The sequence below is a fragment of the Brassica napus genome, chromosome C2 (assembly GCF_020379485.1).
Source record: "Brassica napus cultivar Da-Ae chromosome C2, Da-Ae, whole genome shotgun sequence".
Classification (NCBI taxonomy): Eukaryota; Viridiplantae; Streptophyta; class Magnoliopsida; order Brassicales; family Brassicaceae; genus Brassica; species Brassica napus.
In genome coordinates, this window is record NC_063445.1 from 52593659 (window position 1) to 52610709 (window position 17051).

A 17051-nucleotide genomic window follows, 5' to 3' on the forward strand; every position below is an offset into this window, starting at 1 on the left:
TGGAGGAAAAAATCATATCATATCTTAATTTTTCTAGTTTTATCTTTAAAATTTAAGAACAAAAATAAATGAAATATTTTTTTCAATTAAATGAGTTAACCCTGGTACCAGCCCTAACCCTTGATTATAATAGGGTTAAAATAGGGTTGGGTTAAAATAGGGCTGGGCTTATAATAAACAAAAGAGGGCTGGGCCCTAACCCTGTAGTTAACATCCCTAGGTATACTCGTGAATAAGAAGAAAAGCAAAGGGTGAATCTCCGGACGCGAGAGCAATTGTTATACCCGTTTAGAATCATCGTACAGTTACAAAACGATTCTGCTTCTCCGCTTCCAAAATAAATAACCAGATTGTCCCTTCACACACGCCATTTGCATTTTCTGTCTCGTTACTAACGAACGAATCTTTCTTCTTTCAAGTGTTGGTTTATCCTTTCTCTTAAAGATGGCTCAGGAAGATGTTGCTACGGTGGTTGAGAAGTCTGTTACCTTCACCGCGTACAAGCCCCAGCTGATCGTGGAGTCTCAGAAGGTAGGCGACGCTGTTGCCTTTTACAAGGCCGTGTTTGGTGCGGAGGAGACTGGACACTCTCTCTACCCTAAGCGTAAGGCTGACCAAGAGCTCCCTCACCTTGTCTCCGCCGAGCTCAACCTCGCTGGTACTACCGTACTTGTCTCTGACGTCTCCGTTAACTCTGGCTCTAAGTAAGCTCTTTAACCCTCTCGTGTCCACGTTTGTTTTAGGGTTTCAGATCTGGTTTATACTTGTGATATTAGGAGTATTCTGAGAGTAGTTTGTGTTTTTTTTTTGGAACACATCTGAGAGTAGTTTGTGTTTTATAAACCGTTTTACAAGTATTATTATGGTTTTATTGCTGACAAAAAAAATTATTATGTTTTTATTGTTAAATACATTTTTTTTGCTGTTGTCACGTTGTTACATAGTGCGAACAAGGGGTCTATGCCTGCGATTCTCGAAACTGATGACGTGGAAGCGGCCGTTGCGAAAGCCGTTGGCGCCGGAGCTGTCAAAGTGGAGGAGGAGGTTGAAGGTGAAGAAGGTGGAGTGAAGGGTAAAGTGACGGATCCCTTCGGTTTCACATGGATCTTTGTTTCTCCGGCGAAGAAGAATGAGAACGACGAAAATAAAGAGGTCTAACTGACGTCTTCTGGTCGGTTTCTGAACAAACTTCTATTATCCTAGTCTGTTTATGCTTTTAGTTTGTCTTTTTGTGGAATCTCCGGTGTGTCAGTAAACCGGATCGGTTAGCTAAATGACTTTTGTTTCAAGTTTAATTTTCACCCATTTTGACAGTACTTTATTGAAAGAAAACAAAAATTAATCTCGGATGTTAATGTTCAGTTTATTTATGCTTCTCTTATATAGTTTCCATGTTCTCTGTAGTTTCATGTCATTTTGCTGGTTTCGTTTTAGAGATAGAACCGTCTATTTAAAATTTAAATGAGTGGTTAGATTTGTCCAAAAAAAAAAGAATGGTTATATTAGAGATAAGAATGTAATTGCGAGTAATTAATGTTAGTCTGGTGTCAGTTTGTTGTCGGGTGTAGTAAAATCATAAGCCTCTGGGTCCGTGCTTTTTTTATGTACTTCTATCGCTTATTGGTTCTGTTTTATAAATTGCCAGTTGTGTTCTTCTCGAAACTCAAATTCTTTTATGGGCTTTTTTGGGCCTCGTTATTTGTGAAGTTTTCACTTTGGTTTTATCTTTTTTGAGCACTTCTTTGGGTTTACCCAATATACTGTTGATAATTAAAATAAAGTGAGAACATTAACACATGATTTTTAGACAAAGACAAAAGCATACACAAAGCTTAACAAGCTGGTGCGTTGGGCATGTCACATTTGCTGGGGAGTCCAAGAGCGAGTGCCGGATCAATACCAAAAGAACCGAGCCATGGAGAGTTCCTGTAGCCGCAAAGGCAGCTGAAGTCAGCGTGTTTCAGATAGTCGCAGCAAAGCGTTGATGGCTTCGTTGGATTCTCCTTGCTCACCGCTGGTTTGCACTCATTCAACTCTGACTGGGTCATGCCACAAAGATCAATCGCCACTGACCTCTCCGCTAACGTAGCCATTACCACCACCACCATCATCATCACCATCACACCCACCTTCTTGCTCGCCATTTTATCCTCTTATAATTTTGTTGCTGTGTTTAAGTGTTTGTGATGTGAAAGTGAATGTGCATGAGGAGGGTGTATATATAATAAGTCTAATAGAGACCCGTGAACCAGATTGTTGGATTATTCCGGTAGTCACGGGGTTTTGGAATTTTTACTTCACTATTGGGATGGGGTCTTGGTTATAGAGCCCTTATTGCAATAATTGATTGGTATATGAATTATCCCCTACCCAAGTTCCATATATTTTACTGCAAATGGATGAAGAAAATTCCCCACAATAAAACTACACATTGTGCATTTCTTTAAAATAAAATATATTTCGTGAAAAAGGAACATTAGTTAGCATCACACAGCTAATGGGCCTGATTTGAGCCCATGGGCTTTCTAAAATTTACTAGCTCCGTAAATAATCGGAAGAGACCGACCAATAAAAGTCAGTAAGCTACCCTTTTTTCCTCATTGTTAACTACAAAGCAAATAAAAACATCAGTTAGTATATAATACGACAAAATGTGGATGGAATGAAGAGAATATATCATGTCAGCTGCTTTCTCATTGGTCTAATTACCACATCGACTCCAGACGTTTCAAAAATAAAAAGAAGCTAAAAAGTTTACTGCACACTTCAGACTTGCTCACAAATGTGGAAACAAAAATTTTAAAGTAAGAAGTTGAAAATAAAAGAAGAAGAAAACAAAAGCTAGCCTTTGACAATTTTCTTAAGAGGCATGTAGAGCTGTGGACGTAGCCTTTCCATCCACTCTCTCTTTGGGGAGTGTTGAGAGAATCCAGATCTTAGAGTTCTTCCATCTCCAACGATAGATATGATCTTAGAGTTCTAAATCAATTTTTTTAATTGAAAATAATCAAATTAAAAATTTTAGATATTTGTTTAGTTTTAACCCCTCCAACGAGAAAATCACTTGAAGGTTCTAAATTTCAAAATACTAACCAATCAAAAATGAGAGAGAGAAAACAATTGGGTGTAATTTTTTTTTCTTAAAAATATTAACCAATCATAAAATGACACTTATTAATTTAGATTTGGTTTCAAAAGTTTCATTTTTAGAACCATATCTATCTATTTTTCCTCTTTTTGATTTAATTTTGAGCATATAATTAGATAGAACCATGAGATAAAACCTTTTTAGATACCCTATTGGAGATGGTCTTATGTGTTTATAAACAAAACCCGTGTTCGAAAACGCGGCCGAGTTGCCGATTACTCGGCCGAGTACTCGTTAGGCGTCACCTTGCCGTAGAGAAAACACCCAATTCGGCTGGTCTAGGCGGTCAACGATTTATTCCCGCGTTTGACCTCGTAATACGAAAAATCGCCGCGTAATACGTTCGATCCGAGTAGGTCTAATTGGGCCAAACGTTTTTTATATCTATTTTCTGTAATAATAACAACACAAAGGCCGAACGTTTTTTTTCTACTTCTGTATAATTGGGCCATTTATCAGTGTTCTGATTTTTTTAAAATACTGAGTTTGAGTTTGGGATTTTATTTGTCGAAGAAAACCCTAATATGACGAGCTCTCAAATACAATCTAAGAGCAAATCGAGTGTTTAAATCTAAGACCAAATCAGGTATTTGATATCTCTTTTCACTTGATTTCTTTCTCTGTTTCTTTATTTTTACTTGATTTCAATTATTTTCTGGGTTCTTGTTTCGTCACGACTCGAGCTTAAGTGTTCGTACGTTCGTACGTTCATGTTTACTCATTGTTTGTTTCATTGTGTCACTTAGGAATCAATGGATAATCCACCGACAGATACACCTCCACCTCTTAGGCGTAACTCAAATGATGTAGGATGGGAGTATGGAGTCTTGTGTGATGCTAGAAGTCTAGACAAAGTCAAATGTAAATTGTGTGGAAAAGAGTTTTCTGGTGGTGTGTTTAGAATGAAAGAACACATTGCTCATCTGGAAGGAAATGTGTCAGCTTGTCATGTATCAAGTAAAGAAGATCAAGAGAAGTGTAAGAAGGCGGTTCTTGAAGGAAAAAACAAGAAGAATCTGAAGCGAAAACATGAGGAAGCTTTGCGGGCAGAGGTGAACATAAGTAAAGACAGTGGTACTGAAGAACTGGAAAGAGAGCTTGAAGCACTTAAAACTCCCCACTCCCAAGGTCCTATTGATCAATATGTGAGCAGCACTAACCCTGAAGCTTCTTTAGCAGCACAAACACGACAACAGAGTATCCACGATGCTATTTCTAAAGAGAAGACACATGTTGTTCGCCAATACTGTTCTAGATGGCTTTACCACACGAGTATCCCTTTCAATGCCATTGACAATGATAGTTTCAGACTATTTTGTGAAGCATTAGGAGAGTTTGGGCCTGGTTGGGTGCCTCCAAGTCAGTGTCAGCTTAGAGAGCCATTGCTAATTGAAGAACAAGAGAAGACAAAGGAAAAATTGAAGATCTTAGAAGAAGAATGGGAAAGGGAAGGCTGCTCATTGATGACTGATGCATGGAGTGACATGAAAAGAAGAAGCATAATGAATATGTGTGTTAACTCAAGAGGTGGTACATGCTTTCTATCATCAAAGGATACATCAAAAGATTCTCACACTGGTGAGTTTATCTTTTACTATATTGATCAATGCATTAAAGATATAGGAGCTGATAAGATTGTGCAAGTTGTTACTGATAATGCGACCAACAACGTTGCTGCCGCAAAGATGCTTAAGCAGAAGAGACCGAGAATATTCTGAACTGGTTGTGCTGCCCACACAGTTGACTTGATGCTTGAAGGGATTTCGAAGTTGTCTGGTTATGCTAGAATAATAGATCAAGCGAAGGCTGTCACCATCTTTATATATGCGCATCATAAGACCTTATCTATGATGAGAGCATATGCAAAGAGAGACATTGTGCGGCCAGGTGCAACAAGGTTTGCGACTTGCTTCTTGACACTGCATAGTTTGTACGAGAAGAAGGCACAGTTGAAGAATATGTTTGGAAGTGATGAGTGGCATGATTGCAAGCATTCAAAGTGTGTGAAAGGTAAAAATGCGAGTGATATTGTGATGACTTACTCATTCTGGAATAGTGTGATGGTTATTCTGAAGGTCTTCAGCCCTCTTGTGAAAATTCTAAGGTTGGCGGATGGGGAAAAGGTTCCATCTCTTGGGTTTATTTTTGGTGAGATCTTAGAAGCTAAGAAATCTATCAAGGAAGCTTCTGATCACTTGGAGAAGAATTACCTCCCTGTTTTTCGCATCATTGATGAGAAAATGAAAGGTAGATTGGATACCCCATTGCATATGGCTGCCTACTTCCTCAATCCATTTTATTTTTACAAAGAACCGAATATCCAACTTGACGTGGAGGTCATGGAAGGATTCCTTACTTGTGTTGAAACTTTCTATCATGGAGACTTTGTAAAGCAAGATTTATGTGTGAATCAAGAAGTTAGTCTATATAAGAACAATAGTGGTTCTTTTGGTAAATCTTTGGCACTAAAGGGATGTGAAACAAAAGATGACAAATTTGATCCACGTTTGTTTTCTCATTTCACTTGTTTTTATTTGATCATTTGTCTTTTATTTAATGGTTTTCACTTACTTTCTCTTAGGGAATTGGTGGGCAACGTATGGATGTGGTGCACCTACTCTACAAAGGTTGGCAACAAGGATACTTGCTTTGACATCTAGTTCTTCAGGATGTGAGAGAAATTGAAGTAGCTTTGAAGGGGTTAGTCTATAGTCATCTAGCTTCTGTTTTTTGAATCTCATATTGCTTACACTTACTAATTTTTTTTATTGTAGATCCACACAAAGAGAAGAAATAGACTAGGTGTCAATCGCTTGAACAGTCTAGTGTATGTTCATTTCAATGCAAGGCTACTTAACAAGCAAAAAAAAATCAGAGAGAAAAACGCGGATGTGATATTTGATGATGGCAATGAAGATACTGTTGAAGACTGGCTTGTGGAACATGTGGAAGAACCAATAGTGATGTTAATTTTCTGATTGGAATCCACTCTCCAAGGGTAAGAGATTTATATGATGATGACTTTGAATCTGAAGAAGAAGAAGATATTGTTGACATGGAGTTTGAACCTGATGTCTCACAAGTTGCTTCATAAGGTCAGTTTATTGTCTTTTTCATTGCATATTGTCTCTGTTTTGGTTTACTCTTTCTCTTGATGTCTAATTTTCTATTTTTGTCAAAGTTTTGGTACATAGATACGTGAGGAGCGTGATGTTTTGTTCTCAAGTCATGTTTTTGTCTTTGTTTGTTTTTGCTTTCAAAGTCAAGATGACATTGTTTTATTTTTCTAACACATCTTTCTACTACACGGTGATAACATGATCTTTGAAGATTAGAACTAACTTTTTGTATATTCTTAAGATCAAGACAATATCTTTTTGGTGTATCCCGTGTATAGAAATTAGTTTTTGTTTTTAGAACTCGATGTGTATTAGAAAAAAAATCAATATATTTTGGAGTATAAGCTTTATGTTATAAATTTTTAATATATAAGCTTTATGTTATAAATTTATGAATTAATATATATTAATTATTAAAAATTACTCCCCGATTAATCTCCGATTAATCACCGCTTTTTTGAAAACTCACTAGGCCTGACGTCGCCGCCCGACTCGCGCCTAGCGCAATTTCGAACATGGAACAAAACTATTCCTTTATTTTTGAATTTCAGTCTTTTACCATTTTTCTGTAGGTAAAAGTCATATTCCACCATGACGATTATCTTCAGTGGTTCACTGGTTTTAGTATAAATGTATTTGTCGTTAATAGTTGATATCTTCCAACATCTCATCTTGCTCAGATTTGATGGGTTGATAGATGTAATTAGATTATTAGTCTATACCGGTAGACTATAAATAGATTTTATGTTGCATTGAGAAGCACAATAGTATGGTGTGTTGACCACAACTAGCTGTGACTTGTGTAGAGCCTAAAGAGCTGTGATGTGTAACCTAATACTATCGTGTGTTGACCACAGGTCCACAACTAGCTGTGACTTGTGGAGAGCCTAATGAAATAATGAGCTGTGACATGTGTAAAACCTAATACTATCTCCATGTCGCATTAGCTCATTGTAAAGAACCATATATACAAATCAATTATCTTATGAATGTTATATATTATGTGTCATGTATGTTTAATTAGCCCTGATGTGTCTTATAAGTTACAACTATCATATTTTATACTATGTGTTTTCCTGCACCATGTGCAGTAAGAAATTTTTTTAATCTAACTTATATTTAAAAATAAATTTTATTAAATATTATAGATTTTACTATTTCTTACTAATATTTAATATAGATTTGATATATATTAAATCAATTTGTATAAAACTAATAAAATTGTATAGCATTGTATAATTATCAAAAATTTAGCATAAACAATATTTATAAAATTTGTATATAAAAAATTAATGATCTTACGATTAGATATTTAATTTTTTTAAAAATTGTATAATTTTTTGAAAGCTTTAGTAATACAAATTGTATAATTATACAAAAATAATAATATTTCAAATTTTGAAATGTTATATATGAATATATTTATTTTATAGATGATGTATGAGCTATTACCATATTTAAAAAAAGTTTACCAAAAAGAAATATCAATATTAAATGTAATATATGAATTATTACCATATTCTAATAAATTTGCCAAAAATATAAATCATCATTAAATGAAATTATCTATGTCATATTTTTTCGGAAGCCATGTCATCAATTTCAGTAGCCATGTCATATTTGTTTTGTAAAATTAATTGTACAGAGGACATGTGGCAAAATCACTTCGCAAGTATAGTCTAGGGGATTCCTTTCTCATAATAACTAACGTTTCGGAAATTGTATTTTGTTGATATTTTTACCCAACCACACATTTTCAGTTCAAAATTTTACTTTTCCTTCAAAATTGTGTAGTTTAAACTGCACTTTCGCTTCAAAATTGTGTAGTTTAAACTGCATAGTGAAAATGATCTATGTTTTACATTAAATGTTTTGAATTAATTTCTAAATTTCTAATTTTTTTCAAAGATAATTTAAAAATCATTCAACTAATCATAGGAAAAATGCAAAATCTATTTGGTTACATAGTTTTCAGTAAAATTAAAACTAACATATAAAATATCAAAATATTGTATATATTAATATAAAAAACCTTCTAAAACATAATATAGTATGAAACATAAAGAGTATAATAGAATGTATTTTATAGTCAATTTGGAAACTAGCAGTATAACTTTGTTTTCATAAAAACTCCTGGCCGATAATCAGATTCCACATATGTGTATTTAGCTAGTTATTCCAAACGACATCTTCAATTTCGAATATCCAATATGTGGTTAGCTATACTTCTAGCGACTAAACAAATAACCATGTTTAATTATAATAAACAAGAACTATATGAAAAAACATTTCAGAATCAATCCTACGATTTTCGACAAAAGAGAAATTAACATGCAATTTTCTCATTTTAAAAACAATTGATGAATGATGTAAAACTTAAAAGGTTCTATTTTTTTGGTAAAAGAGGACTTTTTTTAGCAACGGTAAAAGAGGATATAAACACGGAATTGACCGCAACAAAACACAAACCCAGTGGATTAATGATAGAGACATTAGATGAAGAGATAGAAAGGACTAATGATATAAATTTTAAACGTTTTAGACTTTAAGAATAGAGTAGGACAAAGCAAATTAGACAATAGACTGCGAGCCAAAACATCACGATATCTTAAAATAAAATAAAAATACTATTTTCAAATCTCTATATCCCAATGTGTAGATACGTGTTATGGATCATCCATGAGGACAATTGAAATGATAAACGCAGTACAACACGCTCATGTATTAGGTATGCTGAACTCTCTAGGCATGTAATTATATTTCTAGCCCTCTTCTCATTATACCAGATTTTAAGGATTAACTTACCTAACCAAAACATTTATTAAAAGCCATTCTGTTGATGTATGTCTTTTTAACTGCTTTCTCCATTTCAAAGGCTGCAATGAGCAGTTGCAATTGAATTATGCTGGTATGAATAGACCTTACCCCACCTGTCCTCTGTCAAATAAAACCTCCGATAAAAAAAGTATTCAAAAGTCATTGTAAAAATGGAATTTTATAAGTAGAAAGGGTGAGAAATTGACAAAAGATAATAAATGGGATTGCTTGGAATCGTGGCAATGTTGGTTGCACACTGCACATAGCACATTGTTACATAATAGAGGTAATGTTGCATGTGGCCCCTTCTTCCTAAAGCTCCTTTATTAACTCTTTTGTCTCTTAATTTTCAAATTGGATATTCTCATAAAGATCAGCAATGTAGAAGTATATTACTTGCCTTTTTTCAACACAGAACAGTAACGGTATTAGCAAAGAAGTAAATAATATCGAATGCTTGAATCAGCTCTATGAGATGACATGAAACTTGGTCAATGTAATAACTTTTCTTGTTTATTGGTTTCACAGTAAAAGTAACGTTAATTCATTTGTCTGTTTGTTTGTCTGTCAACCCCATGTAAAACAAAATCTAAAGCCAATAAAACAAAATAAATAAAACATTATAAATAAATAAATAAATAAAAGTAAAGACAGACTACAGAAGACTGGATATAAAAATAATTTCAGAAGACAACTAAAAAAACAGTAGAATTTTGTAAAAAGTAAAAAAAGATGCAGAAGAGTAGATAAGCCAACTTTATTTTAATTTTTCACTTACCCAACTGAATTTTTCTTATAACATACACTTCCTCTCTCTCTCTCTCTCTCTCTCTCTCTCTCTCTCTCTCTCTCACCTAGACTCTCCCCTCTCCTACCACTAGACTTTAAGACTCTCAGTGTTGAGTAATGTAAAATAACCATCTGGCCATTTTATAAATTAAATATCTCTCTATCTATTTAGGTTATTTAAAGTAGAGATCTAAAGTTCAAACTCATTCACCACTCTACAGCCATGGACTACGTAAGCTCCTTCTCTTTCTTATTCTTCTTCTGGATACATTATATTTGAACTTTATCTTTCTTTATGACTCAGGAATACGGAGGAGAGTACTGCAGGAGGGGACACGTGCCGGCGTTTGGGGGTTGGGACTGGAACGACGCCGTACCATTCACTCAGTGCTTCGAGACAGCAACAACTCAGCAGCCTTCTTATCTCCACCACTACCCTCCTTACCCTCAAGACCGTGATCTTTACCTCGCTGGCGATCTTTACGACAACCACCACCTTGTCGCTCCCGCCGTCATCCTCCTCCCTCGACGCCGGGTACTTACTTTCAAATTCAACACTCCTCCTGGACGCATTGATTTATATGTTCCTGGGATATTGTTTATTCTCAGGCTAAGGTGGGCCAGGAGCCGAAAAGAACCACCTCCAAGGAGCATCACAACTTCAAGAAGGATGCGCGTGTGTCTAACGCGCCGAGGAGCTGTCCAACACCGGTGGTGAAGCCGAGGACGGCGAGGCCTAAACCCGTGGATGAAGACTTGTACAAGGTGTCTCCTCGACTTCTCTCCCTCGAATCCACAAAGGTACGTAGCTTTTTTTTAACATTTTAATTAGCTTTAATTCATCGAGTTTTGTTAAGGTTAATGTATTTTAAATGTTGATAATTTAAACTGCAGAAAAGGGGAGGAGGGTTTGGGTGCATTTCAAGATGTTTTTTGCCGACACGGGTGCTTTGAAGCCACAAGCGTGACAGATTGCGAGTGAGACAACACTCTGGAGTATGTTTTAAAAATACCGTATGGTTTTGAAGTTGTGTATGTATATTTATGCGTAGGGAAAAAAGAATATGAATTCTAAACGATAAGCTTTATATGCTTCGAGGAAAACGAGCCATATTGTGTTACGTATAATATGTTTTTTTTTTTTAATGAGGCTTCTTGTTTTGCAACTTTTTCATTATTTTTTTCGAAGTATGTCCAAGTTTGTACTGTTTTGGTAGTGTAACTGTTGGATTTGGTGAGAGATTTGGGATGTGAAAGGAGTTAAAAGGCTGAGGAAGGAGGGGGAATGTTGAATAGAATAGCTTAGCTTCGTCATCTACATAAAGTTTGACTTGTGCCAGACTAGCTCTTACCTTTTTCTCCTTTTTGTGATTTGGAGGAGCTCCTCCAACTCTACTAAATCTGCCAAAATTAACAAAGCTTAACCAACAACTCAAAACCTAATTCGATTAGAGACTCTGCCTTTATCTTTAAAGAAGCAAAGATTGACTCTTTTTGAAATTTTAGTCTCAACTCTCAAGCATGTCCAGATTCTCAATATCAATCAGGATTTATAAATTTTAAAAGAGGAAAAGGTGTTTATAACCATAAGTCCTCCGATCAAAGATGACTAGGACTTTACTCGGTCTTTTTTTTTTTGATAAACCGTGGGTTTCCGGCGACCGAGGTCAACCGACTATTCCCACGAGGCCCATGGCACTCCACGTATTCTTGGGATTTAACCCTAGCCCGGGTGGCCAATGCACATCGAACCCGCGTGTTCCGTATTGGGGATTTTTATCTCCCCTCAAGACCATTTGGCCAGCGACGCTGGTTGACTTTACTCTGTCTTTACCAAAAGGAATATGAAACAGAGCAAAACGAATTTTAATAAAGCCTGAAACTTTCTTATATCAACTTAAATCCGAAAACAACATAAGATTCATGAAGTCCGATCTTTTTAAGTTGATAGACACTGCAAAAAGCTCGTCTAAACGAAGAGGATTCCGCTAGCCGGAAGGTATTAGATCGGACAAGCCGAATATGTATATCTGATCAAAAGATCAGAAACAAAAAAAACAAAAGATTTTTCTTATCTCTTCATTTTTTCCATGTGAATGATCCGAAAGAGAGAACATGGAGAGATAAAGAATTACAAAAAGTTTTTTTTTTTAATATTATAAATCAGTATTTACTTTTAGAGAATTATAGATATTATAACTTACCATTATCAAACCTTATTTTTGCTTAATCTTATTTTGATTTTTAATTTTAGTTTATATTTGTACCGTCCAATATATCCATAATAAGAATATCCAAACAAATATGATTTTTTTTATGTTTAAGATTATTACTACTATTTATTTTTGACTAAAGACTGTTATTACTACTATTTCCAATTTATCTTTTATACATCGAAATAATAAATTACTTAGAATTTTAAAATATTTTAATTATCTTGTAAATATTGAAACTTCGAAATTGTATTCGTTACTAGGGTCGGTCCTTGTTATGTGCGGAATATGCTTTGATGTATATAATTATATTATTATACATTTTTATTACGTGTGTTTTTTTTTTGTCATCTGTTGGATTAATATTGAAACTTGAACAAAAGTTACATCAAGCCGGCAAGACAAAGATTTTTCCGGAGCCAGTAGCCAGCATAGTAAACAATACTATCTGGAGCCAAAGATGAAAATATAGAAAACAACACATAAACTAGAAGACACAGACCATAAAGGCAGATGACTACAAACATCTAGACGAGACTCAAACCCATTCATACAAGAAACAAACCGGACTATTAGCTAATAGATAACTGTTGCTGTAGACTGCGCCTCCTCCTCCTCTGCGCCTGTACTCCACTAACCTCCTTCAATTCCAACTTAAACTTGCCATTGGACTTTGAAAGGACTCACTACGCGCCTTCTACGCGCCTCCACACCACAGCAAGGCCACCCAAGCCTTACTTAACACGATTCTTCTCCATACAGCCAGTAACCATTAGCCAACCACCACAGGCCATAGATCTGACAAGATCGATGTCTGTTGCGTCCAGATCTGAATCTCTTCACTTCAATCCGAAGACATGAAGCTTCTATTCAGATTTGAGACCATCTAAACTAAAAGAGCATAAAACTAGAAGGAACATGCAACCACCTTCTCAAGGAACCAACGGCGAGATGCCGCGGCCGGAGAAGGTGAAAAGACGACGACTCTGCTTTTTTTTTTTCACTCGCTCTGCCCTTTTTTTTCTTTCTATTACGTGTGTTTTATGTTTGCATTTGCAAGAGAAATGTATAATAATGTTTATTATTTTTTAAGAATGTTTGGGCATGGGATGAACTAACTCTTGTATTTTTTTTTGTCATCAATATAAACAGATTTATATTGACTCTATAAACCAAACGGATGACTCCGCATCTATGTAAATGACGTAAGACTGTTGACTCCTGACACTGCATGTTAGACTATCCGTCTTTAAATTTTGCGTCTGTGGTACATAAATGATCATTGAGCTGAAGAAACTTTCTTTTAATATCTTGATATCTTCCAAATAAATCTTGTATCATGTTATTGTTTGTTTAGTTTGGTTCGTTTGGTTAACATTTGGAAGTAATAACTGGATAAATGTTTTTTGTTGCTTTTTTAAATTATGTACACGAATAGGTAACTGAGAAACGATTACTGGAGTAGGAAGTTGATGTGTTGTTACCGTGTTTATACTATAGCAAAATTGCTTATTTTATATAATACTGGTTAATTTTTTGTGTGCATAATAAGGAAAGTCATTATCGTTGTGACATGAGACAATTCGACATAGATAAGCAATGGCCAGATTATATTTTTCTAAAATTTAGTGGCTTTAAAGTGTATTCTTATTTTTATTTATTTTATTTTTTGGAAAAAAAAGAAATTTGTTAAAAAAATAAAGAAGTGTGTCCTTTATTACTGGACTTTTTAAGATAAAAAAACATAAGTCTCTAAATTGACTTGTATTTATTTTTAACGTTGTTTGGGCTAACTGGAATGAAGTTTTTAGTATTTCATATTTTTACCAGTAAATTATTAAGGCTTTTGGCGGTGGGATAATAGGTTAACAACTTTAGACTTTTTGTAATGTGTTTTGTGTTATAAATATTAACTTGTAGGTCAAGATAACATGAAATTTCAAACTTTATTTGTCATAAAGATTTATCTTCTAATACTATGTACAGAGTTTTGCTTTAAAAGTGTCTTTTAAGTTAGAAATAAATCGTGTTAGCAAAGATTGATTGGTGGTGGCTCTAATTTAGTTAGTCGGTGACTTATTTTCCGTCGGCTGCAGAAGACAAAAAGGTTTGTATAACTGGGTTAACAGCATTTGGAGATCAAGCTTTGATTCAAATCTTTACGCTTTTCTAAAATTGTAAATAATTAATTTTGTGAAAATATTTATAAATGAATTAGGGAGGGAATGACTTCGTTGGAGTTTTTTTAAATAAAATTTTAAATATATTTTTATGGTTATCTTGTTCAACACAACCCCATACAGGCAGTTTAGAGATGAGTTGATTTGACATTTTACGTAGAACCAGATAATAAGTAGTGTCGATGCGCGATGTAAGTTCTTATAATAATGTTTATTTATTAAATGATTTTAACATTTTGTAACATTACAATTTTTATCGATTATAAAATGGTGAATACAAATGTTGGTTTCTTAAATATATCATCATTGTTGAAGAGTTAACGTATTACATTTCATTTTAGTTATTTTTAAGACTTCATATGCACAAAAAAAATTACGTTTTGGGGCTGATACAAATCACCAAAACCAAATAGGCAACATCGATTGTATAATGACGAAAGGTGATTAGGTTTTCTTCTCTCTATTTTTTTACTATTGACTTTCCATAAGTGATTTTATTTTCTATATCTATAGAATTGTGTTTTCGTTCTTATCTTTGTTTCATTGATATGAATTAAGTTTCTCTTTTAACTTCTTTTATGAATTCAGTGAATTACACAAGTGTCAATTAAAAAAAAAAGACATCTGTAAAAATTAGTTTCACTCCATATACATATCTAAGAATCAAAATTTTGAAAAAAAGATCACGGCAAACTATATTAACAGGTAAGTGTTCAAATCTAATATATCAAGCTGTTAAAGAATATAAGTGTAGACTCGAAATATAAATGTTTGTCTAGTAATATTCACCAGCTCGGTCTAAAAATCATCTAATTAGAACAACAAAACAAATTAATTATTTCACCAATTCGGGTAATATCTGAATCCGAACGGGTAATATCCGAACCCGTATGGATATCCGAAGATAACCAAACATATGTATACTTAACTCTATATTTCTAGTTTATTTCTCTCATTTTATTCAAAATATTTATATTAATGATTCTTATTGCTCAAAATTAGATAATATACATATAATTATGGACAAAATCATTTGCTACTCACTTAAAATACATATCAAGTTCTTGTTTCTTGCATTAACAAAAGTTGCATCTAAAATTTCAAAACAACGGCTAAATTAGTGTCTTTCTATATTTAAAGTTTTATCTCCAAACCTATTAATAGTTTAATATTTTAATTTCTTTTTTAAGAAAACAGTTAAGTTAAGTTAAAATATATTTTAAATACAAAAAACTTAAACAATGGATAATTTATTTATTTTTTCTTCAAAATTTAAATATCCGAACCCGGCCCAAAATATCAGAACCCGAACATAAAATACCGAACCCAACTCGAAGTGTAGAAAAACCTGAACGAGTTCTAAACCTTTATACTGAAATATCCGATACAACCCCGAACGTGGATTCGAACGCCCACCCCTATGATATATGATCATTTGTATCTTGCTTGAACACAAAAAAAAAGTTAAACAATTGATCACAAAAATTTTAATGTGGGACTTTTAGCTTTTTTAGTAATTTATAGTCGTTTTCTAAAATTCAAAATAGAACATATAAGAAAAAATTTAATTGTTTTTATTATATGCTTAATGTGATTGTTTAATTACTTTTAATAGTATAAAATTAAACAAAAAAAAGAGGTTATAATTTTTTTTTATCAAATATGTATTATTCATAATCATTAATTGTCATATATATATTAATAATATTAGGTAATTAAGTAGCTTTTATTTAAGGAAAAAAAAATATTCATTTGTACACTATTAATTAATTTGATAGTTAGTTTAATAAAAAGCATAGTATATGTTTATATGGACCAAATTATTTTTCTAATAATTCTAAGAATCATTCTCGTGATGACACGTGGCTACGAAAACACGTTGTAATGCTTTAGGATTAATATATAGAGGATTTTTTTAGAAGAATGCTAGATCAGCCCTAAGTTTTGGTGTATATTTGTGTTACATAATCTGAGTATCATGTACGCTGCAATTTTGATTTGGATATATATATATATATATATATTTACTATTTTTAATCATTGTAAGGAAATTTTTATTTATATATTTAAATAGGTTATTAAATAACTCTTATTTATCTTAGATATTTAATATTAAACTATTTATTATTTTAGTATTAAAATTCCATATTTTTTTTAATAAAAAAATAGGCGAAATTTAAATATATATATACATACCATTGTTTTAAAAAAAGAACTAATGTAGAAGTCAAAAATTGAAGGACAATTCTTTCGAATAGACCTTTTTAAGTTTTTATCACAAAAATAGCACTCAAAAAATAAAATGACCAAAATAACACTTTTTTTGTTTTGAAAATTTTAATATTTATTTTTTATTTTTTAAAATTTGAAATCATATCCCCAAAACCCTACCTTTTAACTCTAAATCGTAAGTCTAGATTAGTTAACCCTTGGGTATAAATTCATATTTACCCTTTAATAAAACTTATTTTGATAATTTTCTTCCTTGAGTTTTATTTTTGTGAAAATAAACTAAAAATAGACTATTTAAGAGAATTTCTCAAAATTGAATATAGTCTATCATGCGGAAGGGAATGAAAAATAATGCGGAGTCTAATCTATATGAAAATAAAGATAACTAATTCTATTATCTTTATTGCTAATGTAGCGCCTATAGGGGTACTTTATTGCCAATAAAACTCAAGCTATATCATAAAATCAATTCTTAATCTGTTTTAAGTAGAAGCATGACTGACAATTTGGTTCAATATTGTTACGGACTTACAGTGACATGTAATAGTACTTT

The 17051-nt window shown here is 33.2% G+C and overlaps 4 protein-coding genes across 9 annotated transcripts; 3 read left to right on the forward strand and 1 right to left on the reverse strand.

The window, feature by feature from the left end:
* Window positions 1-224: 224 nt before the first annotated feature.
* On the forward strand, window positions 225-1349 carry BNAC02G38630D (uncharacterized protein At5g48480). Its single transcript, XM_013819737.3, has 2 exons — window positions 225-704; window positions 945-1349. Exons 1-2 carry the CDS (start codon window positions 445-447, stop codon window positions 1156-1158), a joined length of 474 nt encoding a protein of 157 aa, XP_013675191.1. The 5' UTR covers window positions 225-444; the 3' UTR covers window positions 1159-1349.
* A 398-nt stretch (window positions 1350-1747) lies between these two features.
* LOC106379886 (putative lipid-transfer protein DIR1) lies at window positions 1748-2202 on the reverse strand. The gene has a single exon (XM_013819738.3). The coding sequence runs from the start codon at window positions 2142-2144 to the stop codon at window positions 1833-1835; it is 312 nt and encodes a 103-aa protein (XP_013675192.1). The 5' UTR covers window positions 2145-2202; the 3' UTR covers window positions 1748-1832.
* Window positions 2203-3595: 1393 nt separating this feature from the next.
* LOC106382259 lies at window positions 3596-7469 on the forward strand. Of its 5 annotated transcripts, none has more exons than XR_007319115.1 (5): window positions 3596-3734; window positions 3895-5395; window positions 5730-5848; window positions 5923-6243; window positions 7125-7469. XR_007319115.1 is itself a non-coding variant. In XM_048747018.1 (4 exons), exons 2-3 carry the CDS (start codon window positions 3901-3903, stop codon window positions 5831-5833), a joined length of 930 nt encoding a protein of 309 aa, XP_048602975.1. In that variant the 5' UTR covers window positions 3596-3734; window positions 3895-3900; the 3' UTR covers window positions 5834-5848; window positions 5923-6617. The 5 variants fall into 5 exon arrangements, 1 of the variants encoding a protein (XP_048602975.1); XR_007319114.1 differs by lacking the exon at window positions 7125-7469 and having other exon boundaries at window positions 3895-5158; window positions 5253-5395; window positions 5923-6617; XR_007319113.1 differs by lacking the exon at window positions 7125-7469 and having other exon boundaries at window positions 5923-6617.
* A 2396-nt stretch (window positions 7470-9865) lies between these two features.
* Window positions 9866-11089, forward strand: BNACNNG59930D. 2 transcript variants are annotated; one of them, XM_013822259.3, is made up of 4 exons: window positions 9866-10105; window positions 10178-10408; window positions 10483-10674; window positions 10768-11089. In XM_013822259.3, the coding sequence occupies exons 1-4, from the start codon at window positions 10097-10099 to the stop codon at window positions 10825-10827; spliced, it is 492 nt and encodes a 163-aa protein (XP_013677713.1). In that variant the 5' UTR covers window positions 9866-10096; the 3' UTR covers window positions 10828-11089. The 2 variants fall into 2 exon arrangements, with proteins under 2 accessions (XP_013677713.1, XP_013677714.1); XM_013822260.3 differs by lacking the exon at window positions 9866-10105 and having other exon boundaries at window positions 10169-10408.
* Window positions 11090-17051: the final 5962 nt, after the last annotated feature.